At 43.1% G+C, this 24,282-nt stretch overlaps 1 protein-coding gene and 1 pseudogene across 1 annotated transcript; both read right to left on the bottom strand.

The window, feature by feature from the left end:
* Positions 1-2,616: 2,616 nt before the first annotated feature.
* On the bottom strand, positions 2,617-3,522 carry LOC148534815 (taste receptor type 2 member 1-like). The gene has a single exon (XM_088465651.1). It carries the CDS (start codon positions 3,520-3,522, stop codon positions 2,617-2,619), a length of 906 nt encoding a protein of 301 aa, XP_088321777.1.
* Positions 3,523-23,154: 19,632 nt separating this feature from the next.
* On the bottom strand, positions 23,155-24,060 carry LOC148534814 (taste receptor type 2 member 4-like; annotated as a pseudogene).
* Between the last annotated feature and the right edge of the window lie 222 nt (positions 24,061-24,282).

Raw genomic sequence — 24,282 nt, 5'->3', positions numbered from 1 at the left:
GATCCGAACTTGGCGGAAATATCCAAGAGCCAAAGCCAATCCGCTCATCTCTAATTTAAATAGAGAAAATGTTTGGCATATTACTAACCAGATGCAGGTTGAAGTATACATAGATACAATGGATAATGTACATAAAGATACAGGTTGACATATTTGACAAAGCATAACATTAGATTTTGTTGTGATCCCCTTATTTACCACACAACAGACAATCTTCTTAGATGTTCTCCTTCTCTGCTCAGATTTTCCTACTAAAGATGAATTTACAAACTTTGCAAAACCATTTGCAAGACTGGTTATAGCAATGGTGATAACTGTAAGGGGGTCTGCAATATAATTACTTTTACAGTCTTGTACAGTGGCAAACGCAGAATTTCTAAAGGGGGGTTTCCAAATGCTTGATTTTAGAGTGAGTGTGGCCAGTCCATGAAGAGGGCAGAATTAGTACTTAACCAGCTTTAATAAGCGTCATTCAAAGTGTATTGTGTGTCATAATTCCAGCATATACAGGACCAGCGATCACAGTAACCCATTAGATGCGGCAGTAGGGCCATCCTGCCTGAGATCAATGTTTTTATTTTAGATGTGGGCATCATTCCAGAGCATTGGAGCAAGTCCGGGGGTCTGGGGGAGCAGCAGAGGAACCTAGCACTGTCCTGGACATATATGTACATATTGGGATCTATAGCAGTAGAGTACATCTCTAAAAGTGCATGGTTTCCAGATCTCGTAGTTGGTGCACAGGTTATTTATTACCGGTTGATACATGTTAAAAGATCCACAGGTGGTGCTAATTATTTCATTTGTGATACTGCACTAGTAAAATTCTATTATATTACTATGTCTATTGTGGTCATGGTGTGGGCTGGGGAGGGGGGTTTCCAGGCAGATGGAAACCCCCCCCTGCATTTGCCTATGTTGTACCCAGGGCCGGATTAAGGGAGGGGCGACAGGGGTGGTCGTCCATGGGCCCCCACACCCGGAGGGGCCCCCACTAGCAGCGGTGCGCTGTCTGCACCCACCGCTAGTGACCCCTCCGCTAGTGTAGTGTAGACCGCGCAGTGAGCGCAGTCTACACTACACAGTGACATACACACAGCCGCCGGCGGCAGCTGTGTGTATGTTACAGCAGCCGATGAGAGTCAGACTCTCATTGGCTGCTGCACAACGGAGGGAGCCAGCCGGAGCTCACTCATGAGCACCTACTTCCAGCTCCCCTCGCATCTGCTGATAATGGGATAGATGTCATGACGCTGACGTCTCTCCCATAGTGCAGTGGAAGAGCCAGGACTCGGAGCGGGCAGCGCCGACTGCGTCAGGAGCGGGAATTCAGGTAAGTGGTGATTTGTTTTGTTTTGTTTGTGTGTGCATAGGGAAGGGGGCAGCTACAGGGGACACAGCATAGGGGAGGGGGCCGCTACAGTGGTCACTGCATGGGGGGACAGCTACAGGGGACACTGCATAGGGGTGGGGGCTGCTACAGAGGTCACTGCATAGGGGAAGGGGCCGCTATATAGGTCACTGCATGGTGGGGGGGCAGCTACAGGGGACACTGCATAGGGGAGGGGCCGCTACAGAAGTCACTGCATGGGGGGGGCAGCTACAAGGGACTGCATAGGGGAGGAGGCCACTACAGAGGGCTCTGCATAGGGGGGCCGCTATAGGAGGCACTGTATAGGGGGCCGCTTCATGGGGGCACTGGGGGGTGTTTTCTAGGGTCAATGCATAGTGGGGACAACTACTGGCCCCACTGTATAGGGGGGGCTACTACTGGGGGCAATAGGGGGGGGCACTACTGTGTCTGGGGGCACTTTATAAGGGGCACTGTATAGGGGGACCACTACTGGGGGCATTATATAAGGGGTACTGCATAGGGGAACCACTTCTGTGGGAACTGCATAAGGGCATTACTACAGTGGGCACTGCATATGGGGGACCATTACTGGGGGCACTGCATAGGGGGGGACCACTACTGGGTCTGGGGGCACTACTGGGGGCATTATATAAGGGGCATTACTGCAGTGTGCACTGCATAGGGGGGACCATTACTGGGGTCACTGCATAAGGGGCACTGCTACTGGGGACATTGCATAAGGGGCCCCCACAAGTTTGTTGCCCAGGGGCCCCCACAGACCTTAATCCGGCCCTGGTTGTACCTCAATGTAGAATCAATGATCTATACTATAAGCATCATCATCACTGGAGCTGGGACTTTTATGTAAATACAGTTTTCTTTCCTGGCTATTTATTTGCTTGTGTACACAATTATCCATTAAGTCAGTTGTTGCATATAACATATTTTTAGATTATCTACACATTTAGCTACAAATGTCACTAGATTCTGTAATTACTACATATATATGTACATATTTTGCAACATGATACTACATAAAAAATCTGAGCTGTAATCATCACTTCCTCTCACAGATACTTTGATATGTCAAAGATAATATTTAGTTTTTTAAAATAAGCATTAATCAGTAGACAAACTGCAGCACGGTATCTCTATTGTTACAGTACAGCTGTTGATGACCTGATATTTATATGACAGCCTATGTCTGCTGTCCTCTTACTGCCCACATAAGAAACTCGTGGAGATCATTTAAGAAATTGGCTTCACTTCCTTACACAGCACAAAAAAGCAACAAAGGAGCGTTTTAGATTTCCATTGCCAGCTATTAACATAACTGAGTGTAAACCGGGGTATGAAATGCAGCAAAAACAGCACAGGAACTTATATAAAGGGTCTTCTAACTGGAAGGCAAAAGGCATCAAGTTGGAGCCTATAAAAAAGAGGACATAGAAGAAGAGAAAAGACGTCATGTTTATAATGGTCCTTTTGTGGGCAACAAGCTGAGATTTTGTGAATCCTGAATATTTGCTGCTCATATTCCTGGTGTGTTTCAGGAGTGACCCAATCAGAAGGGAAACGGCCGCACAGAATATGAGGAACGGTACGAGGGATCCTGCAAAGAACGTGATCATTATATTTGTGTAACTTATTTTTAAGGTTATATTGCCTTCATTAGTACCGTTAGTGACTTGGGTAGAATTCATGTGGCGTTCTGGGTAAGTGCACCATATATTGGGAAGACTGCAAAGAAAAGACACCAGCAGTGAGGTCAGGAGCAGCCAGGGGACCATCCTGGAGATGTTCATCTTAAGTCTCATGAATAATCTGTTCCTGTAGTTTGTGATCTTCGCGCAGTAGAAGACGCAGAGCACGGTGCCCCACCACAGGCTGCACAACTTCACAATTGTTGTAGCAGTTAAAATATATGGAAAAAAGTTAAATAGCATTGTAAAATCAGCACTAATTGAAAGAATAACTGGTAAATAACAAATTAGGAAAAGTATTCTCACCACTCCCAGGCTGGTCATGAGAATGTCGATGGTCTGCAGAGATTGGGTCTTTAGCCACCAAATGAAGCTTTGGGTCACTATAAATGCATTGAGAAGTAATCCGAGGGACATCAGTAACCAGGTAACAGTCAATAAAAAAATTGTAGTTGCATAATTCATCTTTTCTTTTCCTGAACCATGTACTTCTGTCAGGGGATCTGAGTTCTCTATAACCAACCAGCGCTGGACGTCTTACTGATCCTGGGTGAGACAGGCAGCAGTGTGTAATGATACAGAGCTAATATTAAACATAGAGTGGCTTGCTATAAATTTTGCATGATATTTGACTATCAAACTACAAGTAACTAAATCATCAGGATCACCTGTCAGTGCAATCAGTGTCATTACTTATAGACAGAGTTACATTGCCCTCAGTATTTATAAAATCTCTGGATATTTTTAGGAATAGCACATGTAACACTCCACAACTTCGACATAAGCAATGTTTGAATATTTCTTTCAAGGACCACCCATAAAATAAACATAATCTTATAATCAAAAAGCTTATAAATAAAAGTAAGAGTTTACTGAGCTTGGTTGTTCATGTAAAATGGTCACAATGCTGGTTATAATCGTAAATACCTAACACTAGATGAGGTCCCTCATGGCCTCCTTACATTGGCAGAATGTGGTAGAGTAGATCTTCTGAGTAGATATTTCCTGATGTGTGATTTGCTCACTGTGTGTGTCCTGTGCATCCTGGGATTCCCGGGAGATCAGGAGAAGCATACAGATGTGTCCTCATACGCCAAGCCTCAATACGCCTTGTGTAGCGTAGTGACCTTTGGTCCTGATTCAGAGACGCTCGCTATTGCGAGCGCTCGCTCTGAATCAGGGCGGATTTTTTTAATAGCATAGCTGTGGGTGACTCTTGTGGTAGTGTCTCATCCACCGCAAGCCCCAGTGAACTTCCTGCTCTAATAGATCAGGAAGTTCACTACTGACATAACGTGTGATGTCAGTAGGACCACCCACAAACGGCAGCCATTCCTTCTGGAACGCCTCCGTTTGTGCAGCCACCCCCTTGATCCGCCTACAAAATGGGGCGAACTTTCGATCAACATCGACAGCTGCCCCATCTTGTAGCGAGCCCCGGAGCGAGTGATTTCACTCCATGCATGCGCACTATCTGACCATTGACCCGCTTGCGAGCGCTATGCACTCACAAGCGTGTCTGAATCAGGCCCTTTTTAACACAGCTGACGCAGTGAACACCGCTCAATCTGTACCAGAGACATTGGGCTACAAATTTAACCGCACATGGGAATTAGTTTTAAAAATGCACAAAGAAGCACAACAGAGTCATTGAGTCTCGTTAAGCTGTTTTGTCACATCGGTTTGTGACTGTAGTGGAGATTTAATAAAGCTTGTAGAGAGATAAAATTGGAGGTAAGTGCACCAACCAATCAGCTCCTAACTGTCATTTTTCAAACACAGCCTGAAAAAGTGACAGTTAGTAGCTGATTGGTTGGTGCTATTTATCTCTCTCCAAGCTTTATTAAATCTCCTCCTAAGAGATAAGGTCACACGCAGTGTTCATTTTGACAAGTATTTTAAATTTAGTTTTAGTCTTAGGGCGTCATTCAACACGGAACACAGTTGCAATCGCAGCTGCGAAATCTCATGCAACACAGCTGTGAAAATATGTGCTAATGCCAACCACAGCTCAGCTAGCATAAGGACGCTCACTTCTGCTTTCTTGCATCTGTCCAACCTCACACTCCTGCGTATACATCTGTACCATCAACGCACATCGGCCCTCCATGCAGCATTTACGACAGGTCTGACCAGATGCACGCAATGAGTACTCAATCTGTGTATGCAATGACAGTGGCTGGTTTATGCACGCCCATGCAACGGCGTTCAAACGGACAGACACGCTTGCGTTTTTCTGGCCACTCCTCCTTCACCACCCTCAAACGCTGACAGCCTGTCAATCACTCTGCGATGGATTCCTCTGTTCATGCGTCATTGTAGTGCGCTCACAGCGCAAGTGCACTGCGGCTTATACACATGTGCAATGGGTAACAATCGCTCGATCTGCGTACGTAGTTAGATTTGCGATCGCTGCTGAATCAGGCCCTTAGTATTATTATTATTGTAGTTGGTTTAAAGTCACATTTTAGTCTCTTTTATCGCATTGTTTTAGTCAAGATTTAGTCAGTGACCTAAGTTTTCATTTTAGTCTGATTTTAGTCAATGTTTTAGTCATCATTTCTGCAAACAGTTTAATGATACTGTTAAAATACCCATGAGAACCTAAAGTCAGCATACTGTACATTTAGCTATATGTTTAGTAATCTGGGCTCAGTAGGCTGAGAGATAATGTGTTACATGCTGACATTACTCTAGTACTCTTCCCATATATCATATACAAATTAATACCTTAACTTTGTTAGAACAAGCACAATCCACAATCATATTTCCTTCCCACAGGTCACATTTATTTTCTGCAAATATCTAGAACACATACTTTTGTTCTTTAAAAATGTAAAATAACCTTACTTCAAAAATATTAAGTAGTGTATTTAGTATCAGTGTTAATTTTAACAAGGAATTTAAATTTGGTTTTACTCTTTGTTGCTTATTTCAAATTGAACACAGATTTCATCTGAATTTTTGTTATTAAAACATTTATATTATAGTCATTGTTACAATTTAGTCCTAACAAAAATGTTGTTGGATATAACAAAATGAACACTGGTTGCACGTGACCAGGTACACCGAGAAGGGCTGTTTGCCGCTACTGTGCCAATAGCGTGTGAGGTCACATCTGTAGGTCCTGGTGGGAGGGGTAGCGTGTGGCAATCTGAATTTGTGGCATCAGGTTGCCGTAGTTCTAGCCATGATTAAATGATTCATAGCTATTCACGTCATTATGCACCCATCTGTCCACTTCCCCAACTACCCAAAATTAGGCATTAGAAGCCCCATCAACTAAGATAAACTGACTTCCCTTAGGTCAGTAATAATTATAAACAAATAACAGAAAGTGCAGATGAGCCTGGCGTGGCTTAAACCAGAAGGCTGGTTGGCTGGCTTGATTGGTGATCACATGCACCAGTTTTGCCTATTAGGCATTTTGGGTGTGGGTATTTTGGTAGTTTATTTATACCTTTGCAGACTTAGGGCCTCTTTCTGTGAAGAAAATTTCCCTCCCTCCCTCCCTCCCTTCCTTCCCTATTGGCTGGGTTTTCATTAGCTATTTTGTCTTGGTGCAGTGGTATTTCGGGTGCACTCACCTTCTTAGAAATTCTAGGAAAAGCCTGTGCCACCATCACGGGGGCAGTACATCCACCTTCGGATGAGATAGTGATAGTGCAAGGTTTGAGCTGAGTACCCTAGAGATTATTTGGCACACACTGGGCAGATACCACCCGCTAGCAGCGGTTGTTGTTGGCTCAGTTTACATTATTGGTCTCCGCTGTTTAGGGGTTGTCCTGTCTTGCCAATGTACAATTCTTTATTTTTAAATATATAACTGACCTTTTTTTTGCACTTAATGTCTCCGTGTGTTTATTTCATAGATAAGTTTTGTTTATGTATGGTGATCGCACACTTTAGACACATCTCAGCCGCTACTAGGCTTATAGTAATAGAGAGCGAGGACTCACCACACTTAAAGATCACATTTTTTTAATAATGTTACATCAAATGCCGATGTTTCTGTCCTGGTGTAAGGTACCTTTATCAAGACCCATAACTGAATGCCATTACTCCTCGATAGAGACAGGGTAAGAAATGAAATAACATGAAAGTTATCTGAATACTAATACTATCCACCAGATCCCTATTGGTGTTGTGATATCTTGGGGGTAATTAGCTTGGTAGATTGGTGTCAGTGGTGCAGTGGATTAGGTGCAGAATTAGAGTCCACACATTGCGTCCAGTAAATATAAATGAAAATGGAGCTTACTTCCAGCATGGAAACCAGTAAACAGAAATAGAAAATAATAAACACCATAGCCCTCTCTTAGGGCACTAGCTCACTTCTTAAACCCTCTCTGTAGAAGCAGCTAATCTGTATGAAAGTCTCTCACAGTCTCTGAGATTGGTGGTCCTTCCTGCCACATGCAGGACTGGACACTGGCCTCCTGGCCTGATATAGCTTCCTTAGCTTGTTGGCTGCTGCCTCTCACAAGGACAGTGTCAGAGGTATAGGGATCTCCCTGCCTCCTTGCAGGTATTACCCTGACCACCTGGTCTCCTTCACTCACACTGCAGCCCCACCTGGACTGTCTGACTGTTTCCACGAGCAGCCTCAACTGGGCTCTGGTTCTTTGGCAGCCATTACACATCTTCCCACAATGCTTTTGTACTCTATATGGGCGGATCTCTCCTGCCACACACAGAATCTGCTGCTCATAAGCACCATCTCTGGTGATACTGCCACAGTGTGTAAAATAATCACCTCACCGGGCATGTAACCATGACCATCAACTTGCTCATTCCCTGATTAGTTAAGGGAAACCATGTGAGATGAGACACCTAGAAAAAAATGATTTCACCAACTATGCATGTGGTTCACCTTCAACCACAGTGTTTTACCTAAGCCTATGTAGGATTAGAATTAATGATCTGAGCTTGGTTCCTTTGTAACCTGAACTGATCCTTTGTGCAGTATTGCACACATCATCATTGCCAAGTTATTGTTAGAACTCTGGGGCCGATCCAGACACATTCGCATGCAGCCAGACGAGTTTTGCAATCTGCACGTGCGTACGCATCACAGTGCACATGCGAAAACTAGTCCATGTGATCAGGAATCGCTCACTTGCTGTGCATAGACAGCTCGCTAGCTAGAGTGACAGGGCAAGCCATTTGTGGATGGTGACAGGGGATGGTCCATGAAAACGGGGGAGTGGTGGTGTGAATGCAGGCGTGCCTGAGCATGTCAACGCCGTGTCAGAGGCATGCATAATTAAGATGCAGCGTCATAGTACACATCACATGGTTGAAAATCACACTGACTCACTTGCAGTGCTTGCGGTAGGGTATGGTCAGCCACAAGTGCTGCAATCGCATCCGATGGTACTCGATGTAACTGATGGTTGCATACACTTCCTGGACATGATGTGGGAAAGTGGGCATCTTAAGACAGGCTGGTGGGTGTCTGCATACACAGAGCGATCGCATGCTAAGACATAGGCCCTCATTCAGAGCCACTCGCTAGCGGCAGTACGCTCGTTCCGAGCGATGTTCGCACATCTGCGCATGCGTACGGATCGTTATACGCATGCGCGAACCAGTCAGTGCGGACGAAATTCATGTGCTCGCAATATAGCGAATGCCTGCTATTTTGAGTGACAGAATGAGGCGTATGTGGGTGGTAACAGGGGAAGGTGCTTGAAAATGGGGAGTGGAGATCCGAACGCAGGCGTGCTTAAAGGTCAAAACGGGCGTTTTATGGGTGTACATAATTAATACAGCAGCGTCATTGACCACGTCACTGGGTTATTTTATAGCCAGAACTGCTCGCAAGATTGTGGTAGCAAAAACCAACCACAAGAATAGCGAGCAGTTCATACGCTGGTCGATGTACTCGATTAATCTAATAAATAGCGGACATGACGTATGGTGCGTGCGGCCAGGGGGCGTTTTTAACAAATAAACGAGCGTATGTTTTGCTCGCTCATTCAGACTTAGAGGTTTGAACAGACTGCAATTTGCGAACTGATCATTTGAATAGCCACCCCTTGTTTTTGAACGAACGACCGCAAATAGCGAACGGCTCTGAATCAGGCCCATAGTGGGCATGCCATTGCCTTGCCATGCGATCATGGATTTGCATACTTTTGCTGCGTGCGAACGCATTTAACGAGCGGGTCTGAATCGAGCCGTCTGTTTTATATTTCAGGATGTGTGCAGTACTGTGGGCTCACCACTAGGGGGCTGCTGTTTGGGCAGCATGCTGTCTGAAGTGTTGGGATTTATCTGAGAGGAGTTAATTCACCCGCTGGGCCGATATTTCAGTCCTTTTTCTTATACAGGATGTTGCTGGTTATTAATGTTCCTGAAGAGTTTCCTATGGGATTCCGGTGGCAGTCTGTAGCCATAAACTCCCTAGCGGTTGATCTCTGCAGTTACCCTTAAGACTTATATTAACTCTAAAATACCTATGTAAAGTAAAGACATGGACAACTAGAGGTGGGATTAATTTAGGTCAAATTTAATGTCTTGCAATTTTTCTGAGTATTTAATTAATTAAATTAATTAAAGTTAGTTTGGTGGCGTACAACAAAGAATGGACAACATATAATAATAGCATGAGTGCAAATCATTCGATGGTCTTGATCTCTCCTGAGAAGCACGCCTCACGGAGCAGTCTCTAAAATAGGTTGTCTAATGTAATTTCATTGTGTACGTTTATTTCACAAAACACAAAGGGCTCAATCCAATTACATGCGAAGGGTGCAAGTTACCGTTGCAATGTTGTTAAAACGCTGGAAACAGCACTGCATCTTGCACCCATCTTGCAAGCACGAATTTGCAGACTTTTGCTCTGAGCCCTATCGGTCTGTGAGCACTTTTACTGAGAATTCGGGCTGCAGTCAAGTGCACCCACTGTCACGATGACTCACACCCGCAAGTACATTGCAAGTAGTTGGATTGACCCCAAAGGTCCTGATCCAGAGGCGCATGGTAACTGCACGCAATACCGATGGTTATATAGTTGAGCGACTATTGGCTACTGGGCATGCACAAAATATTTGGAAAACCCCTACGACATATGACTTACCCCGTGTGTACACACAGATGCGCGGTTGTGTTCAGGAACGCTGGTATCAGAGATGGCGAGGGAAAACCATGAGCATTCCCCGGTGGTGACTGTGGGAAGTGGCCTGAAGTGTATGCAAAATAATTCTGTGACATGGGCATTATGGGAGTGTCACAGATATGTCAGTGATAGCTGCCTTCCCAGGTGCAGAGCAGCAGCCACAGAGGCCAGAAAGTAGCGTTTGCATATTATCGCCACCGCGACTCTGCAAAAAAGAAGGCAGTGACGGCATGAACCTCTGAATCAGGCCCACGCTTTCCATTGCATACAATTGACAAATGTGTTCCATCCATAGAAAAATTAATTTTATTCTATAGAAGTTGGATGAGCATGAAGATTCATAAGCTCTACTTTTAATACTTCATTAACCCTAACATTAGCATTGCTCCTATTCCTGATCCATTGTTCGTTTAGTGATGTGGGTTATAGGAGCACATTTACCCCTTTTCTGCCCATGCTAGACTTATATGGGCTTGGAACACGAGTAATTGTTCATCCACACCATCTATTTGAGTACATTGCAGTCTCATTATTGAAATGCAAATCATCATTCTCAGTCAACACAATACATTTGAAGGCTTCACTTAGAGTGGATAGAACACTGATCAGAGGAAATGACAAGTGCTGAAATAATGGGGGGCAGGGTGTGTAAGTAACTGTAATAAATACACCGGCTGAGATTGCAAGAAATGTACTGCAGACAGAAATATGAGTATTGCACTTATTACAGTTTCAGAAATAAATAAAAAGTGGAAGAGTTGAAAATATGGGCACATTGGAGAAAGGAATAAAATACACGAGTATGTTGAACTGTAAAAAGTACCAGTAAGATGTCAAATAAAAAATGACTAACATTTTATAATGTTGCCAAATGTCAATGGTGTAGTCAGTATGCTGTGTGTGTGCACTGTAAACAGTTTTCTCTATCCTACTACATATATTTTCAGTGCCATATAGTGCAGTGCAGATGGCTTGAGTGTCCTGTACATTTATGCCTAGAATAGTGTTGCAGAAGATCCAAGGCTGTTGGTGAGGTAAGTAAATGGGTTTGTAATAAGAACAGACTATAATGTATATGTGGATAAAAAGATAGAATATAGATTGTCTGCAAGGACACAACCACTGGCCACCTCCCCTCACAGCTCACACTGTCTGCAAGACAGGACATTGCTCTTACCCCTCTCCTCACAGCTCTCACTGGCTGCCGGACAGGACATAGCTCTTACCCCTCCCCTTACAGCTCTCACTGGATGCCTCACAGGGCATAGCCATCCATCCCCCTCCTACCACAGGGGTTGTTTTAAAATTATATATGCCTTCCCTGTTTGCGAAGTTTTTACTACTTGTGGGTAAATTGAAGGTAATTCACCAGCTCTTTGGTTTGGCTTTCTGCGTCTCTCCCCCACGTATAACTGCAGACAACACCATAAAGAATGACAAAATTCTGACAAAATGTTATAACCATCTGGTACATATACTGTATATTTTTTATTTTATACTTTAAAAAACGTGCCGCTGTCGGGATATGTCTTCATGGGGCTTTCGGCGTTGGTATGAGAACCAGCAGCTATTCAGCTGTCAGTGTTTCATACCGATTCTGTTTTTTATGTGCTTTTTTATATGCTGTTTTATTAAAATGGGTGTTAGGCTATATATTTATTTTTTCTTTTGCTCTATTACCATTGAGTGGAGATTGGGAGAATACACCTGATGTGCAGCAAAGTGAATATATCCACCGTCTATGAGGATAATCAAGGATCCCATATATATGGTTATAGTGAGAATATTGAAAGCGCTGGTGATACTATCTCCTCTTTCTGTGCGTATCATAATTTGTCAATACATCAGATAGATCCACAAGGAACAATAGTCACCACCCCACCCAGAGCCAGCATATATACCAGTGTCAATTAATGTCAGGGAACGCCCACTGCTTGACGGGAAGTACCATAATAACAAACAGGAACTAGCCTGATACTTGCTATAAACTTAGGACCTGATTCAGACCCGCTCGCTAAGGCGTGATTGCTCGCTACCGGGCGATTTTTGTTCAGTGCGCATGCATATAATTTGCAATGCGTGTGCGCAAGGTAATTTCAGCGATGGGGAATCATGCGCTTGTAGTACACAGACTTGCTGCTACTTGTGCCATTTGTGGGTGGTAACAGGGGAAGGTGGTTGTGAACGGGGGAGTGGTGCTGCGAACGCAGGCGTGTCTGACCGTCAGTTCGCATCCATTACGATGGAACTACTCGCAGTGCTTGCGGTAGCCCAGAGTCTACCACAAGCACTGCGTGTGCAGCCGATGGTTTCTTCCTCTGCCAATGTATGTAGTCAATTAATAAAGTAGCAGGTGTTACTCATTGCATTGTATAATAGCAAAATGGATGCGTAAATTAGCATTTTTTTTGTTTGTTTATTTTGTCTATTTTTGTTTGTTAATTGCATATTAAGAAAGATACCAATCCCAAAAAACTTTCAATTCACAAACAATAGTCCCAATATTTTTAAAGTTCACAAATACATGTTTTTTTCTTTTTGTTGTTCTTAAAGTGAAAGTGTTTTTTGGTTTTTGGTTGTGGAACTGCACATCCCAGCATGCTATTCCAGAGTAAATACATGCCTTTTCAGCAATACTGTTGCAGGCCAGGGATATTTTGTACCATAGTAGTTTGTTTTTTTATTTTATGTTGGAAGAAGGTACAAAAAACATTCTGTCACTGAAAATGAAATATTTTATTTTAAAATATTTGGGAGATTTTTTTGAATTCAAAATCCATAATATTTAGAATAAACATTTTTGAAAAATGCATCATTCAAAATATATTTTTTTAATAAAAAAGCAAACAGTTTCATTCATTAAAAATACATGAATTTCTGGATGAATTTGGTTTAGGATTACCATCAGAAAATTAAGATGTGGACACACTTGCAGATGTGGGTGAGGAAAATGTGCCTGTGCCACCACCAGATGTTCCTCCTCCACCTCCTACAAACACATAACCTCAAAATGTGGCAGGCCCATCACATGGAACGATACAAAATCAAGATATTCCTTGTGGGCCTTCCAGAGGCACTAACCAGATTACATTTTTGGACATACATTTGGAAAGTTCTGGGTGAAATAAATTCAAGATCATCAATCGGATTTCTTCTTCTTTGCAGCCGACTCCAGTAAGCTGAATTTACGGATCTGGGTGGATCATCGTGGACCCTGCTGGGTGCTCGGTCCAGCCACAGCAGGGCACTGGTCCACCTCACCTTCTATTCGGCCAGTCAGATGTTCTTTGATCTCCCTGACATCTTGGCTTATGGACCTTAGAAAGGAGTTTTGCTCCAACATGCTGGCCTGGGCAGCCTCCATGGCTGCTGATTGCCTTAACACTGCCACCCTAAGCCCATCCAGGACTTGGGTAAGGGTGACAGTGGAGGATGGGGGAGGCACAATTGATGGAGGTTGTGCCGTCACCCCATCCATCTGCAGGCTTTCAGCCATGTCATTTCCTAAAAAATGGTAGAAAAAACAATTATTATTATAAAGTAATACAAAAATAGACAGATACAGAGACAGGTGTATGCAAATAATTACCAGACTCAGCATGTGGGTCATCTTGTGGAGGCTCCTGATGGTCTAGTTTTGCCTCCACCACTGTCCTCCAGTCTAAGGCCCCCAAAAGTAGATGTTGCCTTTTGGTCAAAGCCAAGTTGTCAGGGAGGGGACCCCCTTGCTCATTAAAGTGTTTTCTCCGCAAACTCAGCTTCATCTTGAGCCGACTGCAAAGGACACTCCACCTTTTGATAAATTTTGCTTCAATTATTTTTATGCTAAAACATTTGTTATGAGTAATATAGATATATTGACCATTTGGCTAACATTTTCAATTTTAACAAATTTTTGGTTTTGTAAACAAGAGTAAACCAAAATATTTAATTGACAGTATCCAAAATAAAGACATTTTATGATAAAACTTACTTTTTATGAACAAAGGATGCCTCGAAATGACTAGAGTGCTTACGATTGATGATCTTTGCAAATTTCACCCAGATTTTTTTCCTTACAGTATAAGGAATCATGTCCAAAAGTGAATCTGGTTAGTGCCACCTGGATGAGGGTATCTGTAACCCGACAAGGTTTAACTTGACCTTGTATCATTCCATCTGATGGGCCAGCCACATTTGGAGGTGATGTGTTTGTAGGTGCTGGAGGAGGATCATCTGGTGTGGGCTCAGTCACACTTTTCTCTGCCACATCTGGAAGTGTGTCCACAACTTCAATTTCTGAAGCAATTTCAAAATCAAATTCGTCCAGAAACTCATGCATATCAATCATGCAGTCCTCTACACTGGCCTCCTCAGGATCCATGACTGCAAATTTAAAAAAATCTGGCGTTGCTATTTATAGCAATATGCGTACGCGCCTGCTACTGTGCGCCACTCCCACGCAGTGCACTTCCAAATGCACAAGCAACCAACACACCATTTAAAAGCGTACCACACAATTCCAAACACTTTCACAAGGAGCTGCGTATTGTTAGGAGTGTACTACTGGCCGCACAGGCATATCCTAGCTGTGGAATGAGGTGAGTCACATGATGTCTGATAGGTGTTGTTTTGTTATAGATGTATTAAATCAACAAATGTCGTGTGTTTATCCTCCAGTTTTGAATGGCCAACCAATCAGACTGCACCCTAGTTGATATAAAGTTTGCATACTGTAATATTTGTTATTTCCATCATGAGATCCTCCAGTTTTAGCAGACGTTAGCTGCGCATCATCACAGACGTTATGGACCGGCGCCTGGGGCCCGTGGGCCCACATGTGCCCAATCACATAAAAATGCGGGTGTACATGGAGGTGAGGAAGAGGCTCCAGCGTATGGGCTTCCACCGAACTATTGTGCAGCTGGAGAGGAGATAGTCGGACCTTCGGAGGTGGACCCCGGCCCTCCTGTATCAATTGCGGGTGGATACCCGCCAGAGTAAGTAATGCGTTGTATATGCATTGCGTGGTGTATGTTTTGTGTTGTGTATTCCTTTCTGTGTGTGTGTGTGTGTGTATGTTTATGGTATATTTACTGTTTTTGATGGCCTGTTTGTTTGCTTCATTTTAAGGTCTGCAGACATTTTAATATTTTTTAGAAAATGGCATCTCTCTCCTCTCCAGTCTGTCTTCAAAGCTGCTGCTCAGCTCATCTTCCTCTCCAAACGCTCTACATCTGCCTCCCCTCTCTTACAAGCTTTCCACTGGCTCCCCTTCCCTTTCAGAGCCCAATTCAAGGTTCTCACACTCACTTACAAAGCCCTCACCCATTCCTCTCCCATTTACATTTCTAATCTCCTCTCCCTTCACTCTTCTGTCCGCCCTCTTCGTTCACTTAATACACGCCACATTTCATGCCAATTGATTACTTCCTCCCACTCCCGCCTAAAAGATTTTGCCCGCACTGCTCCTCACCTTAGGAACTCCCTCCCTCTCCCCGTCAGACTCTCCACCTCTCTACAATCTTTCAAATGAGCTCTTAAGACCCACTACTTCATTAAAGCCTTCCAGCTCTCATCCTAACTTGCTGCTACTTCTTCCTTCCTCCCCGCCTACTCCATTCTGTGTCACTCCTGTTTGTCTGCCCCTCCCTTATAGAATGTAAACTCTTTCGAGCAGGGCCCTCTACCTTCTTGTGCTTCTCCCTACTGTAATTTAATTTATCTCTTACTCCCCACTAGGGCAACTAACACTCGGCTGCTTATGTGGGTGTAAAGGTTGCTGATATAGCAATGTTTATTATACATGTCCATGTCCTGCTTTGTATTGTATTGTAAGACGCTGGTTACTTATTTATTCATGTACTTTGTAAGGTGCTGCGGAACACTTGTGGCGCCATATAAATAAATTATAATAATAATATTGAGAGCGAGAATATGTAACTTGACAAACAAAGTTGGGGGAAGTCCAATTTGCCAACTCCAGCCTATGTAAATTAGATTTAAAAAGAAAAGAAAACAACAGGTGTGAATTTACACTGATTGCAATCGCATCAGAAGCAATTAAAGGGGCCATCAAAAGCGCAGATGAGAAATCATGACTCTGCCAAGTAATCGCGATGGCCGAGTAGGGTGACGGCTGCGTCCGTCAGACTACTACGAGTGTAGACATCACTTGTTCTGTTACGTGGTTTGATAGGTGTTCTTTCACTGTGATGGGTGCTTACCCGTTTGCGCTGTGCGTTGCGAGCGATCGCTCGCTTTGCATTTTCTCGCTCACCGCAGCTGCAAGCGATCACGCCTTAGCGAGCAGGTCTGAATCAGGTCCTTAGTCCACAGTTGTGGAAACTATAACAATGAATCCAGGGCACAGCGACTTAGCAGTCTTGCAAAATACAGCCCTCTAAGAGCTGTTTAAATCATATATTGCCTCAAAAACACTAACGAGCATATCAGCCCAAAGCGGCTTGTGTTCCACAACTTGGAGGCACAGAGCCTGGAAATGACGTGTCGCAGTCCCTAGGTCACTGGCACTAATCTGGCATATCAAAAAGCTAAAGAACCGGCAGCCACAGCCAGAAGTACTCCACGTTCCACGCCATGAAATGCACAAAGGCTGGGCATGAGGCCCCAAACACGCCCCCAGTTGTCAGGGTATTACTAATTGCACACCAGGTGGGCGTACCATATTGTGGAACACAGGAGACCAATAAGTAGCAAAATAATGCCACTTCATCTACATAGAAAGAGCCAATCCAATCACTCTCACACAAGATGTCAACCAGTAGGGGCACACCAGTAAACCTTAAACAGTTTGTAGCTGCCTCATACTGGTAACTTAAACGCATATCACACCAATTATAAACACTGGAAATATACAGTGGATCCCAATGTAAAACACCATACAAGTAGTACAACATATATAAGAAATAAGATTCATTAAGAAAAATAATTAAAGAAAAACAAAAGCAAATGTGGAAAAACAAAAACACTGTTAAAAAAAAATTCTATTAAAGTTTTTTTCTCTCTTCTTTTTTGATACAAAATCCAATTATAAATCTGCAAATCTCACTCTGTTGTCCTACCGTAAATAAATATTATAAGGGTTGTACTCATTGAGCCCACAAGGGGCCACAGCACCCAGCTCAAAGATCCACTCTGCTTCACATTTCTTCAACAGCAATTCTCCATCACCCCCACGTGGAGGTTTCAGAATAAAGTCAATGAGCATACACTTAAGACTCGAGACTGAGTGTCCAAGTAGGACAAAGGCCCTCATTCAGAGGCGGTCGCAAAAAGCGAGCACTCGCTCAGAATGAGGGCGGCCACTTGAATTTTCAAGTGCGGCCTCCTGGTCGCTAACTAAGCTGTGGGTTACCACCCACAGCTTTAGCGATTGACCGGGTTGATGGTCGCGATGGTCAAGAGGTTGGGTCTCGGCAACCGCAAGCCCCAGGGAGCTTCCTGCTCTGATCGAGCGGGAAGCTCCCCACTGACATCACTGCTGATGTCAGTGCGGCCGCCCACAAAACGGCAAGCGTTAAGGAACGCCTCCGTTTGTGAAATCACCCCCCCGCCACGCCTACAAAATGGGTCGAGCTGTCGATCTACATTGACAGCCGGCCCTTTTGTAGTGAGCTCCGGAGCGAGATAATTTCTCTCTTGCTTCTGGGCTTGCGCACGCGCAGGGCCTAAACGTCGACCCGGTTGCGAGTGCTCAGCGCTTGCGACCGGGTCTGACTGAGGTCCAAAGTGCTTTGCAACAGGTTTATCTGACGCTTTGGTTTGTAGAGCGATGTCTCTAAAGTCCTGCATAGTTATGCCTACATAATAGAGCCACATGGACAAATGAAAATGTAAACAACATGGTCCAATGTGCAGTACAGCGTCTGTCGAATCGCAATCTTTTCTCCACTATGTGTATGCGAAAAATTAGTACCCACAATTAAGGACCTACAAGTAATGCAATCGGTGCTACTAAAGCAGCCATTCCTCCAAACCAGGTAACCAATGTGCTTTTTGCTTTTGTGGTTGTTTAGTTGGGCGCAATAACAGCAATTTAAAATTAGGACCACAATGAAATTGGCACAGAGGTGACCCATCCAGGGTAGGATTCTGGAGATATTACAGGCCAGTGCCTTTTGATAGCCATGCCCAAACGATGAGCTGAAAGATCAAAAGTGGATGTATAAATCATCCTATTTGGTTTCATAGATCTCTTAGCTGAGAAATCTGTTAAGTATCTCCTTTATTTGTATCTCAATGGTAGTAATTGAGATGTTATTCCGAAGCACTTGCTTAAATTGCTAAGTTTTCCTTTAGGCTACTTGGGTGATGGCTTTAAGAGTGCAGCATGGTGTTACGATCAGTTGTTTTCCACAATAGAGTTGAGCGCAACCTATTATTCTCACATCCAAAAAATTTCTAGACTCTTTTTCAATCTGTGCTGTAAAGTGGATTGTTCTGCTAAGTGTGTTGAGATACCTCACCATATCATAGAACTGTATATCTGTGCTACTCCGTATCAGAAACAGGCCATCTTAAAACCGCTTGTCACTGAAATTACAATGGAAGTGTTGCCTTATAGCAGGGATGGGGAACCTCATGTCCGGGGGCTGTATAAGGCCCCCGGAATCAGTTGGTCTGGCCCTCTGAGCTTTTTTCTGCTAGCCTCATCTGGATAGCAGGGTGCCTAGAATGGCCCCCTGCAGCCAGAATCTATGCAGCAGTGCCATCTGGAGCGTCCTTAGGTTGCTTCAGACGGTCAGACCGCTGCCCTTACAGATCCCTGGAGCATCCTCAGGATGCTCTGGGCATTGCTGTAATCACTGTCTATTTTGGCCCGCCCCCATGTGATGTCACATGGAGGAGGTGTGGCCTGGACTGGGCCCACGAATAATGTTATATATATCAAAATGGCCCTCGGCAGAAAAAATATTCCCCATCCTGCCTTATAGCAACCAATCAGATCCTAGCTCTCATATTCTAGAATGCACAGGTTTAATTGATAGCCAGAAGCTGATTGGTTGTTAATTGTCATGACCAAGATCTTTTTCCAGGCATGGACATGCAAACCTAATGCAGAGGAAGAAGTAAGAATTGGATCTGCTGACAGCGCCGTGATGCAGCCAACAGCTTGGAGATTAGTGCGTTTGTTTGAATGCATTTTGCCATAATGTAAATTGGTTTGTAAAAATAAATAAATATACTGTTATTTTTTTTATTTTTTTGTTAGATAACATTAAAACACGATACATCATGAACAATTAGTAGTTGTAGACTCTGGGCCTGATTCAGAGATGAACGCTATGCCGATTTTCACGCAGCTGAGCGATTATCGGTGATCTTTGCGTGCATTTCAGCTGCATTGCGCATATGCAATGAATGAATTGCGAACGAGCTCACTATGAGGATTCAGAGTTGATTTCCAGGAAGATACCGTTTTGTGGGTGGTCACGGTGAGTTCTGGCCAAAACACGGGAATATCAGGGCCGTTTCCTTTAGCGCGCACTAGCCAGCGCCTGTGATTGCGCATGCAGAGATCAAAGCTCCAGCGACTCAGTTATTGCGGCCATTCTGGGTGACCATAGACTCACTCAAGGAGTCGATGTTTTCAGGATCTGCATCCAATGCTGCATTTGTGTGCGCAGTTGTGGGCAGCTGTGAGGGCTCTGGTTGGCATCTCCAATACAAATTCCGCCAGCTGATGCATCAGCATATTTTACTAATTGCTAAGAAGCAAAATTCAAAATGTCTTTGCTTTACTATACAACCCTGAATCAGGCCTGCTAACATACTAGTCATTTACAGCAAAACAATTATATTCTTATTGTACATAGTGCAATAGATGTTGTCTATATTATATACAGGTCACTAGAACAGGTATTGCATTCACTACCAGTCTGACATGATGGCTTTCAACTAACAATTTATCATATATTTTATTGGTTATATAACCACATCCACATAAGACAGACCACATCCGCATGTTTTACATCACACCCATTATTCTATTGTAACTATATTGGTCTAAGAACCTCGGACATTTGTTTGCGTTTGACAGTGGATGGGTAAGAATTACTGGTCTCCTGGTGTCCAGACTTCATGCAACAGCCAGGAATTCCCAGACTCAAATACAATCACTTTACTGCTAGTTGGGAACTCGCTGCTGCTGGATTAAGCTGCACCAATCATGTAACGGCTGAGTGTGATCCACCACCCGCTGTGCTGACCCTGCATACTGTACATCCACCAGAGCAAATCATTACCTACTTGTGTATTACTGTATCTCCATCTACTGTGACTTGCTCTGCCTGCCATTGCTGTTATTGGAGACCAAAAATGGGCGGTAGTACCAGCACTCTATCTTGACCCTGTGAAGGGGGGGCTTAGCTGCTATGGTACAGGGTGTGTTCCATGGGTACTCCTTTAATTTTGGCTATATTTGTGCTAGTGAGGGTGTCACTAAATGAGTTATTGGTGGGTGGTGAAATAGTCTATCTATCTAGTTTGCTGTAAGAGTACAAGATGCACACACACAAAATATGTTGTCAATTAAATAAGTAGAACGGTTTGTAAAGGGAAAAGTAGCGCTAGGCTGGAATGCAGTGTACAACCACAGGCAATGGGAAAAGATACTAAGCATATAAATCAATATCAGTCTCTTTTGCCATATTTTGGGAAAAGTCTTTGGTAGCTGTATTTCTGGTTTATAGGGATTACTCTGACTTATTCATGATGCCAATAGCTCACTGGCTTCCACTGTATGGGACAGAGCAGTTATTGTCTGTACTGGTAAAAAAAATGGAATTACATCCAAACTGTAAAAATTTTGCTCACATGCTGGGAAGAGTCACTTTTTGCTGCCTGACTGATGATCCTCTGCAGCCCCCGATGTTTGCTGGTAATTCCTGTGTCAGAACTTTGCCGCTACTCTAAGCAGTGTGGTCTCTGCTGCCCCTGATAATTGCTGTCAGCTTCCGAGTGGAGTCTTGGCAGATGGTTTAATCAGTATGGACATAGCAGCTTGAAGTCTGGTTGTCCAGAGTGGGATGTACAGTGTATCACTTCCGTATTGATGTATTGAGATCTAAACAGTCACGAAATACTATGTAGTCGGTATCTTAGAATTGAAAAAATGCCCATATACCGAGACGTTTTGTCACAGTGAGTAGCGACTTCCTCAGGGATCTGTTTTTAACTAAATAAACCTTATACTTATTGATTTGATAACCCATTTTGTTTGTGAGCATCTTTTAGGTCATTGGTAATTCCCCGGTTATCTTTGGGTGTTGGCCTTTTCTACTAATGATGTGGCTGGGACAAAAGTCTACTAGCCCCACCCACATTTGTGTTGGCCCCACCTACAGCTGATTTGGTTCCACCTATGTGAGTCCACTTTCAAAATATGTCCAGGAAGTTTCCAATCCACCTCTGACTAAATTACATAAGTCTATGCTGATTGGTCCCAAAGTTGCTCTTAGGTGGTCTGAATTCTCCAGAGAGTTTGTTTTACATTCTACTTATTTGTTTGGCAATATCTTGTCTATGTTGATTCCAAAGTTAGTAAGTTCTGAGTTAGCAATGTCAACAGCAAAATGTTCTTAAAATAGAAATATGTAGAATAGGACTTGATGCGCGGTATTACCCACGGGGGAATGTAGATTGTCTTCCTTACAGTAAATAATGAAACAACATTTAACCCTGTTTAGCACAGAGGGGGAGATGTGTCAAACCTTAAAGAGAGACAAAGTACCAACCAATCAGCTTCTACCTGTCATTTTTCTAGCACAGCCCTTAAAGTGACAGTCAGGAGCTGATTGGTTGGTACTTTATCTCTCTCCATCCTATCTCTCCCCAAGGTGTGATACATATGCACCAGAATCTTATAGCTGCTACAGCATTTATCAAAATGCCTCTTTTTTTTTCTTTTTAATTCACAGAGAACATTGTGGAACATTGAACTGGTTTACATTAGCGATGGGTGGGTGTCCAAACTGACATCTACATTGCAGTGTAATAATAAAGCTGTGCAGTATTTGTGGGCTACATGCAAAAGCAGCCAATATTTACCCACATGCAAAATAATGTATGTATCTGCTCCCCTTGCAGTGCAACATGGTTTCTCCAGGTACAGAGTTACTTGCTCTATCTTACTTTATTCCCAAAGCTGAATAAGGCCCTTGGTGGGAAGATCTGAGCCAAAACCGAACCTCACATCTCTAATTTACATAGAGAAAAAGTTTTGCATATAAATAAACAGATGCAGGCTGAAGTATACATAGATACAATGGATAATGTACATAAAGATACAGGTGACATATTTGGCAAAGCATAACATTAGATTTTGTTGTGATCGCCTCATTTACCACACAACAGACAATCTTCTTAGACGTTCTCCTTCTCTGCTCAGATTTTCCTACTAAAGATGAATTTACAAACTTTGAAAAACCATTTGCAACAGTGATTATAGCAGTGGTGATAACTGTAAGGGGGTCTGCAATATAATTACTTTTACAGACTTGTACCTCAACGTGGAAACAATGATCTGTACTATAACCACCATCATCATCACTGGAGCTGGGACTTTTATGTAAATACAATTTTCTTTCCTGGCTATTTATTTGCTTGTGTACACAATTATCCATTACGTACTGTAGGGTATTGCATATAACAGATTTTTACATTATCTACATATTTAGCTACAAATTGCACTAGATTCTGTAATTACTACATATATATGTACATATTTTGCAACATGATACTACATAAAAAATCTCAGCTGTAATCATCACTTCCTCTCACAGATACTTTGATATTTGAAAGATAATATTTTATTTTTTTAAATAAGCATTAATCAGTAGACAAACTGCAGCACGGTATCTCTATTGTTACAGTACAGCTGTTGATGATCTGATATTTATATGACAGCCTATGTCTGCTGTCCTCTTACTGCCCACATAAGAAACTCGTGGAGATCATTTAAGAAAATGGCTTCACTTCCTTACACAGCACAAAAAAGCAACAAAGGAGCGTTTTAGATTTCCATTGCCGGCGATTAACATAACTGAGTGCAAACCGGGGTATGAAATGCAGCAAAAACAGCACAGGAACTTATATAAAGGGTCTCCTAACTGGAAGACAAAAGGCGTCAAGTTGGAGCCTATAAAAAAATGGACATAGAAGAAGAGAAAAGACGTCATGTTTATAATGGTCCTTTTGTGGGCAACAAGCTGAGATTTTGTGAATCCTGAATCTTTGCTGCTCATATTCCTGGTGTGTTTCAGGAGTGAAGCAATCAGAAGGGAGACGGCCATACAGAATATGAGGAACGGTACGAGGGATCCTGCAAAGAACGTGATCATTATATTTGTGTAACTTATTTTTAAGGTTATATTGCCTTCATTAGTACCGTTAGTGACTTGGGTAGAATTCATGTGGCGTTCTGGGTAAGTGCACCATATATTGGGAAGACTGCAAAGAAAAGACACCAACAGTGAGGTCAGGAGCAGCCAGGGGATCATCCTGGAGATGTTCACCTTAAGTCTCATGAATAATCTGTTGCTGTAGTTTGTGATCTTCGCACAGTAGAAGACGCAGAGCACGGTGCCCCACCACAGGCTGCACGATATCACAAATGTTGCTGCAGTTAAAATATATGGAAATAAGTGAATTGGAATTGTCCAAACAGCACTTATGGAAAAAATAATGGGTAAATAACAAATTAGGAAAAGTATTCTCACCACTCCCAGGCTGGTCATGAGAATGTCGATGGTCTGCAGAGATTGGGTCTTTAGCCACCAAATGAAGCTTTGGGTCACTATAAATGCATTGAGAAGTAATCCGAGGGACATCAGTAACCAGGTAACAGTCAATAAAAAAATTTAAGTTGCATAATTCATCTTTTCTTTTCCTGAACCATGTACTTCTGTCAGGGGATCTGAGTTCTCTATAACCAACCAGCGCTGAACGTCTTACTTATCCCGGATGAGACAGGTGTCTATGTAATGATGCTGAGCTAATATTAAATATAAAGTGGCTTGCTATAAATTTTGCATGATATTTGACTACCAAACTACCAAGTAACTAAATCATCAGGATCACCTGTCAGTGCCATAAGTGTC

The sequence above is a fragment of the Taudactylus pleione genome, unplaced genomic scaffold (assembly GCF_031769625.1).
Source record: "Taudactylus pleione unplaced genomic scaffold, aTauple2 ptg000063l, whole genome shotgun sequence".
Classification (NCBI taxonomy): Eukaryota; Metazoa; Chordata; class Amphibia; order Anura; family Myobatrachidae; genus Taudactylus; species Taudactylus pleione.
This window is presented reverse-complemented; position numbering and strand designations above follow the sequence as displayed.

Excerpts from the sequence above, each read along its gene's own strand:
- LOC148534815 (XM_088465651.1), bottom strand. The coding sequence starts at position 3,522 with ATGAATTATGCAACTACAATTTTTTTATTGACTGTTACCTGGTTACTG.